The sequence below is a fragment of the Chaetodon auriga genome, chromosome 10 (assembly GCF_051107435.1).
Source record: "Chaetodon auriga isolate fChaAug3 chromosome 10, fChaAug3.hap1, whole genome shotgun sequence".
Classification (NCBI taxonomy): domain Eukaryota; kingdom Metazoa; phylum Chordata; class Actinopteri; order Chaetodontiformes; family Chaetodontidae; genus Chaetodon; species Chaetodon auriga.
The window spans coordinates 7,381,667-7,395,512 of NC_135083.1; the positions used below are offsets into that span (position 1 = coordinate 7,381,667).

The 13,846-nt window shown below is 43.1% G+C and overlaps 1 protein-coding gene across 3 annotated transcripts; it reads left to right on the top strand.

Annotated features, from left to right (window-relative positions):
- Positions 1 to 1,771: 1,771 nt before the first annotated feature.
- Positions 1,772 to 10,253, top strand: LOC143327224 (specifically androgen-regulated gene protein). Of its 3 annotated transcripts, none has more exons than XM_076741464.1 (4): positions 1,772 to 1,855; positions 5,977 to 6,183; positions 6,782 to 6,935; positions 7,053 to 10,253. In XM_076741464.1, the coding sequence occupies exons 2-4, from the start codon at positions 6,067 to 6,069 to the stop codon at positions 8,579 to 8,581; spliced, it is 1,800 nt and encodes a 599-aa protein (XP_076597579.1). In that variant the 5' UTR covers positions 1,772 to 1,855; positions 5,977 to 6,066; the 3' UTR covers positions 8,582 to 10,253. The 3 variants fall into 3 exon arrangements, with proteins under 3 accessions (XP_076597579.1, XP_076597580.1, XP_076597581.1); XM_076741465.1 differs by having other exon boundaries at positions 5,977 to 6,171; XM_076741466.1 differs by lacking the exon at positions 5,977 to 6,183 and having other exon boundaries at positions 7,053 to 10,252.
- Positions 10,254 to 13,846: the final 3,593 nt, after the last annotated feature.

A 13,846-nucleotide genomic window follows, 5' to 3' on the forward strand; every position in this document is an offset into this window, starting at 1 on the left:
TCATTGTGTGATGTTATTTCACGTTTCGGTGGAACTTTTTGAATTCTCTGTCCCAACTTCACCTGCAGCTCCACCGCACGCGTCACATCTGAGGCGTACTGATGCCTTGATTTAGTGCAAACAAGGTCAGCGGATGTGCCGGGAAGAAATGTTTGGTCTCCGCCCTCCACGTCCATTTCATAAACCTCTCTCTGCTGATGGATGGACAGCAGCAGCTCAGCCAGTGCAGGTGTAGCACAGAAGAGGAGATAAAAGGACTCGAGCTGACAGTGAAATATCATCAGAGCCTCTTCTGTCAGTCGAAACAACAAGCGACTGCAGGAGGAACAGCCTGCAGTGACATTAGGAGTCCAAAAGGCAAACAAACGTGTTTTCTGCTTTGCATTTAAAGTCACTTTGCAGCATCTTCTCCTCTAACTTCATTCATCCTGATGCGGATCCGTGAAGACCTTTAATGCTGTTTAAAACTTTAAAAGTCTGAAACCACTGCGTTGATGCTGTGTCCTTGTTTACTTTTATTAGCTGAGGTTAATTCAAATGGCGTAGGTCATCAGACTGCCCCAGCTCCAGGTTTTTGTTTTGTTTTTTTTTCTTTTATCTTTGTTAGAAGGCAAATGAGCCAGCAGAGGAAAATTACAATAGTCATAATTCAAATACCAACTGCTATGAAATATGTCAACAATAACAACTCAAATTAATTCTGGAGTTTGTGAACGTCTAAATGAGCAATTTTCTCAGTTTCATAGTGAGAGCCAAACTGCACCTTCACATCTGTTTCTTGGTTGAAGTCCTATTAATGCTGGATTGACAAGAAACACAGATCTAACTCAGTGTGCAGCAACAAAGTAGTAAATTATTGTGTCCTCATCTTCTGATAATCATGTACTAATGGTGCTTAATGCAATGTGAAGCCATCGGCCAACATGAAAACATGAACAGATCAGATGACCACCATGATTTCTGGGGCAGATGGCAATGTGAATTTACACATCTGCTCATTTTCATAGATATGCAACAGACGTCACAGACGTGTGCCGCTGTTCCTGGAAAACAGATCAGCTTGTTGATGCTGATTGTGCGGGTGATATCTGCAGATAGGCCTCCTTTGTTCTCCAGCGCCAGCATGCACAGAGTGACACAGACTCATTACAGCATCCAGCCTGTAAACAGTAAAAAAAAAAAAAAAAGAGAGAGAGAGAGAGAGAGAGTCAAACAAGCTGTGTGATATTTGTTTATACAATACCAAAGTATAAAGAAGACAAAATATTACGTCACCGCGTTCCAATGAGGCCATGAAGTAACTCTACTAACTACTTTAACCGACTGTTCACAAGCCATTCATAAAAACAGGCTTTGAAATTCCCCTTGGTTGGTGCCATCCTCTCTATTTGGTGATGAAGTGGATGTTATTAATTAACTTATTTATAATAACCTCCATAGGAAGCTAAAAAAAAAAAACTCTATTACAAATCTTTGCCCACATTATATGCAGCCTATGACTGATATTTGTTTATTTGCCTTCTTTTTGTTAAATCTCTCCACTTTTGCTCTGGAGAATAACAAAATAGATTTTATTCCTTCTGGGTGTTCTTCATTTGGCTGCCGTTACTCCATTGGCTCCTCCTGGGAAGCAGGCGCTCGCTGATTGGCCATACGCCACAACCTGTGCGGAAGCTAATTGGCTCACCTGGCTGCAATTAATTCCCACCTGTTTCCGTCAGTGGCGTCTCTTCGTGCAGGAGCAGAGCAGCTGCGGAACGTGGAGGGGGGGACGAGCGCAGCAGCGATGGACTGAGGGCCGAAAATCCGCACCGCTGAACGGCTTCACCGAGACTTCACCGCCCCGACCTCTCCGGTGAGTTATCGGAAAGTCAGCCTGCCTGTGAGTGCGAGTGCGAAAACTCTGCTTGTCTTGCTCAGACTGTCGTGTGAGCCGTTTGTTGAGCGCAGTGTGAGCTCTGGTTTTGCTTTTCCCAGCTTTGATTTCTCTTCTTCCCGCAGTCTGTGGTGGTTTTCAGGGTGTGAGTGGCCTGTTCGCACAGACAGTGACATCCTGCCTGTTATCAGCAGGTTGAGCTGAAATGGAGGAACAGGTGCTCCGCAGAAGACTCCTGCCAGTGTTAGAAATATCCCACCATCTGACCAGCATTGCGAATCACTTTTCATGCTCAGAAATGGAAGCCCATATTTCTTTTGATGACACATTGATCATTAGTGTTTAATGATTGGATATCTGCTGGGCGGGCGAGTCAGGGAAAGCACAAATATTTGCACATGAATGTCAATAATAGTCATGTTAGTGGGACAAGGTGCCAAGCTAAACATTAATGAAATACTTCTGTTCACTCCAGCAGGTTGTGAGTTGCACAACCTGGTGCTCACCATGAACTTTTGTTTACTGTTAATCATTAAACCAGTTCTCTGGCTGCCCTTGAACACATACTTCACATTTTTGGACCCTTTTTTGTCACCAGCACACTATAATTTGTCATCATGGAGTGTAAATGATGATTTCTTGGACTCTAAGTCTGGCTCATAAACTGTGCAGCTGTTCTCACAGTAAACACATTCAGGATCTGGAGCCGAGCCTCCCTTTTTTTTACGATTTAAAGGCGCTGTTGTTGCAATTCAACGCCCCGTCACATCAGCGCTGAATCTCAACAGTTGTCTTAATGACGTGAAAGCAAGCAAAGTGACATTCCTGTCACTATTAAATCCTGACTCAGCCCTGGGTGCAGTGAGCTCTGCCTCTGCCGCCCTGCAGGTTTGGTGCCTCGATCAGGTTGGAGAGGTGTTGGCTGCTCAGGCTTGGACATTTGTTTCTGGCTGATCTCGATGGGCTGATGGGAGGGACACTAATTAGCAGCCATTAAAGCTCACACCAGTGGGTGCTTTGTCAGCCAGCTTTTGTTGCTAGTAAACATGTGCAAATGTGGGTGTGGGTGATCAGGTTTTTCCCCAACTGTCCTTTCTATGTCTTCATATCAACAACCCAAATGTCATTCCCACCTGGGATAGATCCCAAGATACAGCTGAGGGGCCACAAAGTCTGCTTCTTACAAAGTCTTTTTTGTGGAACTTGAGTCTTTTGAACTTTTATTTAAAGCAAGTGAAACTAGTCTGTAAAATGGGAATATTTCTACACTGATTTCTAAAAGAAATATCTCAAAACAAGCTGATTTCTGTAGGGAACTGTCTTCTCACCTGCAGATGTTTTACACCTGTTTCAAGAAAATTAGGTTTGTGGGACTTTTAATGAACAAATGACCTGATCTGGAGATTTTGAGTGATGATCAAAGGGATATGAAAGAAAAACACAGAATCATGTCATTCTGTTTGACATTTTTCAGATTCTTATCAAATTTTCACTCTTTCTGCCTCTAAAAATCATTCAAAAGAATGTGTGTATTATTACAGTTGGTGAATTCATGTTTTCAATTGACTGTGTTCAGCGACATTTTCAGGGAATGAGTGTCCGTCTGGCTCGTCCTCAGAGAAACCTCATGTCACAGTAGTTGCTATGATAACTAACAGCCTTCCTGCAGTACTGGAGACCACTTTGCTCGTATGTGTTTAATCACTGAGATAAGAGAACAATAAAGTTAGCTTTGCTCTGCCTCCACGAACACACCTGAACCTGATTGTGCAGCTGTGACTACAGGACGAGTCAGCCATAGAACAGGTTGTGAAGCTTTGTCTTCTAATACAGTATGTTGCATTGGTGTGACCCATTTAGCCAAAATCCACTTCAGTCTTAACCTGAGTTGATCAACCACTGTATTACCCCTTCATGGCACTTGCTAATGCACTTTAAGCACTTACAAAGGCGTGTAAGGAGGTAAGAACTTTGTTTAAAGTGGCCTTTTGTCGGCGGTCTCTTGAATTAATTTACTGCACTATTTGTTTCTAAGTCGTCCGTCTATTAGTGAGGATTTTTAAAATCCCCGTCCTTGTATGCAGATGAGCAGTCAGTAATAATTCTTCTAGTTTCTGGTAGGCATCCTTTCCTCATGCCTGACCTGTCAGTGGTAATAATACACACAGGATAATAGCCTGGAAAAGACAAGTAAACAGCATCGGGCTACAACACATCAACCGTCTTTACACAGATTGTACATGACGTGAAGTATCTAGTGCGTCTTGATGAACATTTTTTTTCTTGATTGCTGAATCAGACCGACTGGAATGCCAATAAATACACTCCTTAAAGCGTCTCTATGTGGCTTCAAGCCATTTGTTCCGCACAACCTGAGTGCAGCAATGCAAAATATCCTCTTCCTGCTGTCTGCCGCTGGAATCATTTAGAAACAGAGCTTGCTACAGCTGTGACTCTAATAAATAATTTAACATCAATAATATGGAAAATTTGTTTATGTCATAACCCCGTTAGCACGATATATTATGGCTGCAGCTAATACACAATTATTTGTCTCACTGATTATTCTGCTGTTATTGATTAATTGATCTATAAAATGCCAGAAAACGTATCAAATTATCAAAAGAAAAGCATCAAAACCTCAAATTTGAGAATCTAAGGGATCTTTGGCATTTTTGCTTCAAAACTTACTCAAATGATTAATCAGTTTTTGAAATAGTTGTTCGATTTATAGTTTTAGCTCTACAACGTACAGTCTTTCCCATTAAAGCGACAGTCGGAGGATAATGCTAAAACTTAATTTAACAGTAACACGAGTACAGAAGAGTCGTAAAGGCAGTCATGTCTGTCATACAGCAGTATCAATCTAGACTGAGCTAACATTAACCACCACCAGACCAAGTAGGCTGCAAAATCCCCAGCTGTACTGAATCGAGGAAGGGTGTGTTTTATTGCTCGCGACGTCAGCTTTTAAACTGTTAGAAGAAGAGTGATGTATCAGGAAGTGTGACTTTAATGTAAAATAAATTCCAAAGGTTGACAACAGAGAACTTTTTAATAACGCCAAGCACGTTTTTCCTCACTAAAAAGGAGATGAAGGAATAAAAGTAAAGACTAAATTCAGAATCATCTGTTCTGATTATCAACTGGCACGTCTGAGAAAGATGAGATAAATATGTGTGTGCATGAACTTGTGAATGTTTTGCATAATGTAAAAAAAGCCCAGTAATCTATGGACTTCATATTAAAGGATGAGTTCACAATTTTTCAAGTCTGAAAATCTAAATCTACGGCCCTCAACTCATTTAGTCTAAATATATACTCCATATATTCCTTTTTCTTACAATATTCCCTCGTTTTGTTAATCACCCTCTGCTGCAGCTTGATGGGGAAACACTCACAGGGAGTTTTACACTGAAAGCACTTTTGACTCAGTCAGGCTGTTGAAGCCTCATATTAGCTTCAAAACTTTGGAGCATATTTTTATATTGACGGAATAAGAACTGTTTTATTCCCCATCACTGACACTGAAAGAGCACCAGTAATATTATTTCCATTTATTAAAGTGTGAACAGGATGACTGACAATAGCGAAAAAGGCCTGCTTCATTGTGTTGATGTTGGTGCCTGACTGATATAAATTGTGGAGCTGCCCTTACATTTAACAACACGCCCATTAAGCTATGGGCTTCATATTAATCCAGGTCACATCTAATGTGTAAATAAAACTGTTTACAAATTCATCCATTAATTTATGTAACAATTCTATTTGCATAACTGGTTATGTTCAATATATCGCAGTGATTGTGACAGCACATTTCATCTTAAATAGGACAGCTATTACATTATGGGGATCATTTAGCTATCAGCTGAAATTTATGGCATTCATTCGTCACACTAATGGAAAGATTTGACATTAATAGTTGTTGCTGTGATGTTTACAGACTAATTTGGTGGACTATTTTTAGCCTCAAACTCGGGCTCCGTCTCATGTTTACCGGTTGAGTCTGTGCATTTGATGGATTGCACAAAGTGGAAGAACAATTTGTCGGGCGGCGATGGCGTTTGTCCTGCTCTCACATCTTCTCCTTGACCTTTCAGATTCTTCCTCAGGCGGTTTCAGGGCGATATTTGCACAATCAAAAGAGGACTGTAAAGCCCAGGTCCTGCCCTCATCCTCTTCCTCGTGCAATGCCGAAGAGTGCCACGTGGCCAGGCGGTGTTGCCATGGATTCCTTGAGCAATATGGACAGTGCCGGGAGCTGCGACAGTGTAATCAGCGTGAACTCTGGCTGTGTGAGTGCTGCTGTAGGTCTCCTGGCTTCTGTCCCACTGGCTCTGCTGCTTATCTGTGGGTTGTATAACACAACATATAGACACACTTTAGTGCTGCACTAATTTCCTGCGGCCTGTCTGAATAAATGCTGCTTTTGCTTCTGTCCTTCGCTGGAATGGAAAAATAAAGAACTGAGATTTGTGCATCGGGTTCTAATGACATCTGCATGGACACTGACAGTGAATATGATGTTCAAATGAGAGGAAGTGAATCTGTTTGAGGTTCAGAGAGAGGCCTTCAATGGTTTTTATTGAGAGAGTTTTCTTTAAAAGATGGCCTGAGGGGAGAGGATGTCAGGCTGTTCACAGGCACCTGCAGTCACCTGAAATAAATTCTTCTGACAGGCCAATATAGAATGAAAGATAGCCAAGAGCAGGACAGGAGTGTTATAATTAGTCATTCCTTTGCAGCTGCTTTAACACTAAACAGCTTTGACCTACTGTTCCTGTCCTGTCTCTCATGGCCATGTTTAGGGTTAAATGGAGGACAGGGATTGGTGAAGCGTTCAGGAACTGTTCAGTCTTTTTTCATCTCCGTAATATGTTTCACCGTCACTTGTGTCGTGTGCAGAGTGAAGATAGCATGGAGCACTTATCTGCAGAGGAGAGAGCGTGTCTCATGTATCTGGAGGAAACAATTGAAGCGTTGGAGGTACAGGAGGACAGCGGCTTGTCCAACGATGAATCAGATGCTGTGTTACAGACAGAAAAAGCAAGAGTAAATGGTAAGTTCACGTCAGGAAATATTCTGTTTTGCATTTTTTCTTAGTTGGTTATGTTTACATTAAGATAACGTCAGTAATTGCAATGCTAACTGCAGTAAATGTGCTTTTGTTTCTTAGACATTTCCACTTTCAAGTCTGATGAGTCCACAAGAGACCAGAAATCAGACAATAATGAGCATCTCACTCTAAATGAAACCTCAGAACCACAGGCCTCTCCGGCCTCTGCAGCCGACATGAAAGATCTGGAACCACCAGTAAACCTCATGACTCAACCTGAACCTGCAGTCACTGAATCAGGCGCCGGTTGTGAAATCCACCCATCAGCCTCTCAGACTGAGGTGTTGTGTTTATCCAAGGAGGGAGATGATAACCTAAAGGTTGTTCCAAGTACAAGTCAGTCTTCCAAGGCCCCTGAGATAGATCTTAGTCTGATCCCTCCTCCGTCAGACTTCAGGGATGACCCAGGACCTCCTCCACAGCCAGAGAAAGCAAATGACCCTCCTCCATCTGCAGGAGTGTCCACAAATAAGCCAGGAGCACCGATTGACTTGGAGCAGCTACGCCAGAGAGCCTCTGTGAAGACGACTTCAGTGAGCTCCCCTGTGACCAAGGAGCCTGCAGAAAAGCTCCCAGAACTGAGTCCATTACCTGTCAGCCCTGGTCCCCTGATGACTCCTCCTCCTGAAGCTATTGAGCCCAGAAGCCCACCTGCTGTGGCCCCGAAGCCCAAGAAACTTCCTGCGAACATTATTCTGAAGTCACACAAAGCAACAGTGGCTGATGGCAACTCGATACATTCGGTGCCCACTAGCAGTGATCGGGTGTTGCTGGACCCCCAGAGGGTCCGCATGGAGGCCCTCCGAAAGCTTGGCCTGCTCAAAAGTGATGAGGTTGATTCCGGCCCTGCCCTGAGCCCTAAGCTTTCTCCCAAAACTAGAAGGTCTTGGGCAGCTCCTTCTTCTCCAATCAGCCCTGCATCTCCACACACACCACCCACGACACCATCTTACACCCGTGTCAACAGCCCATCTCCCATCTCCGTCCCTCTTCAGTCTCCTGCAGCTGTGTCATCATCAGGTCCTTCTCCAGCTCCTGCAGTCGAGCCTCCTGTTATTGTCCCAGCACCTGCTGCTTTCAGTGACCCAAACGGGCCAATGCTGGCAGATGATGGACTGTCTGCTGTCAAAGATGTTTCAGGGGCCACAGTTGATCCACAGGTGAATGCGCCTACTCGCACACCTCCCTCGCTGGTCAAACAGCTAACCCCACCCAAAGGTGTCAAGTCAGCCACCCTGGAGCGTTCTGGTCCGGGTCTAAGCAGCTATATGGCTTGTCAAGACTCCTCCGAGGCCGACCAGGGCATCAGCGACAAGCTGAGCCCCAGCCGGCTGCGTAACAGCCGTCCACGCCCTGCATCTCTTGGGAGTGGGAAGGAGTTTCCAAGCACTCAGGGAGAGGGTTCGCAGTTGAGCCATCCTGCCATCAAAGAGCCAGACTTACGGAGGTCCCTGCCTGCCTCTCAGTACTCTGGAGACTCTCAGAAGCTGCCACGATCGCAAGGCATCAGTGTGCTGATCTGCCCTCGTGCAGAAAACGGTAATGGCCGCCGCGAGGCTCTGAAGAGGCTGGGGCTGCTCAGGGACTAAGGCAATGACGGCCAAGCTTACACCTTAGCTGACTTCCAGTGACTACTGTATTTACAGGAACATACCAACGATGTTACAGGGTTGATGAAGACATTACAAAACTTTTGGGAAGCAGCTTAACATTATTATTTACTGCATTAAGCTATTATAATCTGAGTGCCTGACATGGCTTGAATATACTGACTGTCATGCCCACACTTGCATCTACTTGTTACTCATATTGTACACAATTTTTATTTCTCAGAAAACTGACCGGCAATCAAGAACTTTTTGGATATCTGCTGACTCTCTCACTGTAGCTTTGGCTCTTGTAAATTAAATACTGTTACTTTTAAGAGGCAGTGATATGTTATTTTGTAACTTCAGGATGCAGATAGGAACCTTTTGTGCACCCGTCTGCTTTCACAAGTTATCCTGTGTTACATTGGCACTGTGAGGTTGGTTCCCCTCTTTGTTCTCCTTTTAGATACTTTTAAAGGTCGTTGTTGTCAATGCTTTCACTTCCTAAAACCTGTTGGAATTTTTTGCGTTGGTTTGTTGACCACAAAAACTATAAACTGGCTCGTATTCAAATTTTTGTGCACTGAGCATTTGGTCAGTGCAGTTTGTAAAAAGGTTCTGCATCATAATTGGAGGGTGCTGATTAAGTGAATCAAAATGTAAAAAGTATGTCCTATATCGCTAGAACATACCTTCCTGTAACTCAAAGCACAAAGCACAGCCAGTGGCCACTCGTTGATAAGAATCTGAAACGTGGTTTGCATGGTTGGATAATGACACACATGTCAAAGCTCACAAGATTTTTACACAGCAGCAGTGTATAGGTCTGTCAGTTGTACACAAGTTGATCAGACAACTTTTATAACAAGCATTACTAAAAATCCTTGATCACACACTGTCCCTATGTTGCCCACAAGTCACAAATTTCCTTTTTTGGCTTGTAAAACGTAAGACCTCATTATGTCACGTCAAATCACAAATTGAGGCACCAGTGTTCTGGCTCAGCTTCAGCACCTTTATCTGATGTGATGGCAAGAGAACTTGTGCAACCTGTTTTCTCACCTCCTGGTTTAGCCTTTATGCAACTTTTGCTGCACATTTACAAGCAGACGGTGTGTCTAGAAAACATTTTATCAGTGCTGCAGGCTTTTAGAGACAAAGACAAAAAATTTGCTCTTTTCTGTAATTTGTGTATAAGGTCATTTACTGCTGTGAAAATTAAGCTCAATTTGAAAGATAGTTCTCTGAATAGGTATAAGCACCCAGTTGCTGTGCAATAGAGTTTGCAGAGAACACAGCAGGAGTGATTGAATCAACTCATTTTACCATTTTTGGACTACAACATAACTTTCTAGGCAATGTTGGAATCTACAGGTTACCTGCATTTTGCTGGTGTGTCCAAACCGATAATCATTTAATTAGTCACCTTTATTTTTTATTGTGCAATTAGAACTATGCAGACAGTAGGTGTGTCGTCTCTGAATGACTGCATCAAGCGCTGCTTGATCAGTCAGTGTTATGACTAAGCCCTAACCTGTTCTACACACTTTTTTTAGCCTTCTTGATCACACCCAGGATTTCTCGGCATGCATTTTAATCCATTGTTTAATTTGGCAGGCCAATAAACAGAATAATTTCATATGAGGCGAAAATTTCACAAAAGCCAGGTGAAAGAGCATTTGAATATTGTTTTGAATATTTTAAAGATGGAGCACATGCGCATAGTTTGCGATAAAGAATGTATTCATTCGACTTTCGAGACACCGAAAGGTAGTTGATGGAAGGTAAATTTATCATTGGTGTGTTGCATTATTATTACTTTAGCTTACAGTGAACATCCTCTTTTACTGTGAAGCTGAAAGAGGAAGCAGTTGCGTGCTGTCCAAACCAACACAGGCTGCTTTGTGCTGCTCTTTGGCATGTTGGTATGTGAGCTATCTGTCCTTCCCACCTGCTGTGTCTATTGTCCCACTGCCAGCAGAAGTGACAAGGCCTCAGTGACGGCTCCTGTCAATTCCACTGTTAACCTCGTAGGCATCATAGATAACAGACCTTATAAGTCTGCATACCTTCACCACTTTCTTGCATTCTCAGTGTAGTGAAGAAGTTACAAAGACCTGAGATTGAATCTGAGATGAAGAAAGAAACAGACTTCATGACTCAAGCCTTATGACAACATATTGCAACAATATAGTATAATATCAATATAAGTTATAACTCTTATTGAGAACTGTGCTTCTAAGGTGCAGCCTGCGGGGGGTGCAGGAGAGTCAAAGCAGAGACCCTGAGGTGAGGGGTAAGGGACAGGTGTGTTTCCACTTCAATATGTTTCCCCTTCCCTTAACCTGTGCCTAACCTTATTGCTAACCCCAACCAGTTATCTCTGCTACACCTAACTTAATCTAACCTGAACTCAAACCCAGAGGCCATGACAAGAAGTGTAAAGGCCACACTGTAGTTTTTTTGTTTCATGACTCGGTGTCACAAGTGTTCTGGACAGAGGACAGACCCAATCTGAGGTGAAAGGCCAAATTTCAGGCTGTAGGAGAACTTCAGCTTTGACGAGAAAATGCAGCTTCTGAAAGACCTTGATGGTTCGACAAGTAGATAATGTGGAGCAACAAATTAGTCAGCAGGGATAGCATTTGTACAGAGTTCAGTAAATAAACCATCAATAGTCTGGGAGAGCTGGAGAAATAAAGCAGAAAGAGACCAATATGATGAGGGAAGATGTACAAGATGTAGAAAGACACAACATATGGAGAAGTCGGGCTGCCCAGCACAAGGCTCAGTATGCAGGAGATGCAACAATGATGGACACCACTCAAAAATAGTCATGGAGGTCTGAGATGAAACAAATGAATTGGCATCATTTCACCTTGTGGCTGCTGGGTCTGAGAGCAGCCCACAAAAATAGACAGTAACTTCTGAGTTTGGTCAAATTTCTTCCCACTGTAAGATTGATACAGGGGCTGATGCAACAGTAATAAACCAAGACACATTCAAAGCACTGAGGCAGAGACAGGTTCTAAATAAACCAGACATTCCTTTTATTAGCCCGGGAGGATGCTTCAAATGCCGAGGCTTTTTCAACACAGCCTTCAGCTACAAAGGGAAACACCATGAAACGAAGGTGTATGTAGTCACAGGTTCAACAGTAAATAATTTGCTGGGTAGGGAGGCAACCATAGCACTTGGCTGAGTGAAAAGGGTTGAGGAAGTAGGTAAGGTATTTAGTGATCATGGCACTTTAACAAGTGAGTAGAACCCTGTGCAATAATGATAGCTCGCAGAATGCCATTGCACATGATACCAAACATTAAGGAGAAACTTAGCAGGATGGAGACCTTGGGACTGATTGAGAAAGTCAACCACCCAACTGATTGGTGAAGTCCAATGGTGCCAGTAGTGAACCTGAAAAGGAAAGTGTAGCTGTGAAAGCTGTGTAGACATGAGCAGGTGAAAAGAGAAAGATACATACTTCCCACAACTGAGGAGGTCTCAGTAAAATGAGCAGGGGCCAAAGTCTTCTCCTCCCTCAACACATCCAGGTTTTAGCAGATTCTTTAGCACAGTGAAAGCAGCTTGTTAACAACATTCATCACGCAGGTACTGATTTAAAGGTCTGCCTTTTGGCATTAAGCACAGCACCAGAAATCTTCCAGAGCAAAATGCATGAATTACTATCAGAGCTTGATGCTTGATGTCTGATGCTGTGATGAGCATCTCAGTACTGGCATATTTCAACCCAGACAGGCCAACAGCACTATCAGCAGATGTTAGCATCCATGGGCAAGAAGGGGTAATTCTCCAACTACGTGAAGATTGCTGGAAACCTGTTGCTTACTGCTCACATGCAACGACAAAGAGTGCTATGCAGGGGTCTGAGGACGTGAACACTCTGGTAAATATCTGACTGGCATGCATTATTTCAAACTTGATAACCAATCATGATCAACACCGAAGACCTGGACACAGTACTCACGCTGATGACTATCATCAGTGCTGAGATACTAAGCAAAATCCATGAGGGGCACCACGACCTCTCCAAATGAGACCTCCGTGTTCAACATCCAGGCAGCAGGGGCCAGCAGCCACCCAACGGTCATACATGGTCCCTCCCCAGCAGGGGAAGAAAAGCGGAGGAACCATCAACATCTGCAGACCCTCCTTCAACAGACTGATTTGTGCAAGTCTGCAAGAACAGAAGCTTAGCCGAGCCCTGACTGTTAGCAAACTCTGAAATCTCTACATCAGCTAAAACAGACTCCCATAGGACTGACACTCCCTATGTCAGGAAGAGCGTAAAAGTTAGATTTGTAGATGTTGCACAGAATGTGTTTTGCCATGAATGCAGGTAATTGAAGTTAACTGGTTAATGTGCTAAAAGAGCCACAAATAGTTATTCCTATGTCAGAGTAAAATTCAGAGTTAATTCAGATTTTATGACAAAGTGACAGATTAAGAAGGTGATGGTGGTGGGCGGGAGATTTTACTTATGTGTTGAGTATCCTGATTTGACAGGAAAACGCGTATCTGGACAGAGTCCCAGGATTGGCTAATATTGAGGAAGTAAAGTAAGACTAGTAAAGAGCACACATGTTGAATACTAGCTCACCTCATGTTCTGTACACTTACTTAATAAATGGGGTCAACTGAAACACAGCGGACCTCGTTATTTGACGGGCCGGAAGTAAGTTATTGGAGCAGCAGGAGTGGATGTGACTCACCTTATGGAGGCAATTAAGGTAAACTCCATGGCGCCATGTTGACGCAATTAGCGGCAAAATTTACACTCTTCTCGGAGTCATAACTCACTCAAACCTGAACACACAGACATGATACGCGTATTTTCTGATTCAATGTGACATACGCTTTCTGGGGATGGCGTTATTATCACAAATAAATGTCCATAAATCTGCGTAGAAAACATAGAAAACGCTCCTTAAAATTCAGAACTTGCCTGAGAAACATCACGTTTTTAAGTTTGATTCAGTATCAAAGTAACCCAGTAATAGTTGCCTGTATATTAATGGATACATGGCAAACAGGAACTGCTAATGGCTAATTCGGCATAGGTTTAGTGGTGCCAATTTGCCAAAATTTGAACAAATATAGCATTAGTTTTAAATATGTGGGCCTCGAGCTGTAGCCTACTGTTAACACTAGCTAAATTACAGAGTGATTCCATGGCAAAGGTATACTTCCTTAGAGACGATTGTCCCCAGGTAGAAGAAAAACACATAATAATAATAACAACAACAA

Bases quoted from the DNA above. Each gene is read 5' to 3' on its own strand.
- LOC143327224 (XM_076741464.1), top strand. From the start codon at position 6,067: ATGCCGAAGAGTGCCACGTGGCCAGGCGGTGTTGCCATGGATTCCTTG. The intron at 6,184-6,781 runs GTAGGTCTCCTG...TGTCGTGTGCAG, and splicing joins CTGGCTGTGTGAGTGCTGCT to AGTGAAGATAGCATGGAGCA. The intron at 6,936-7,052 runs GTAAGTTCACGT...TTTGTTTCTTAG, and splicing joins AGAAAAAGCAAGAGTAAATG to ACATTTCCACTTTCAAGTCT.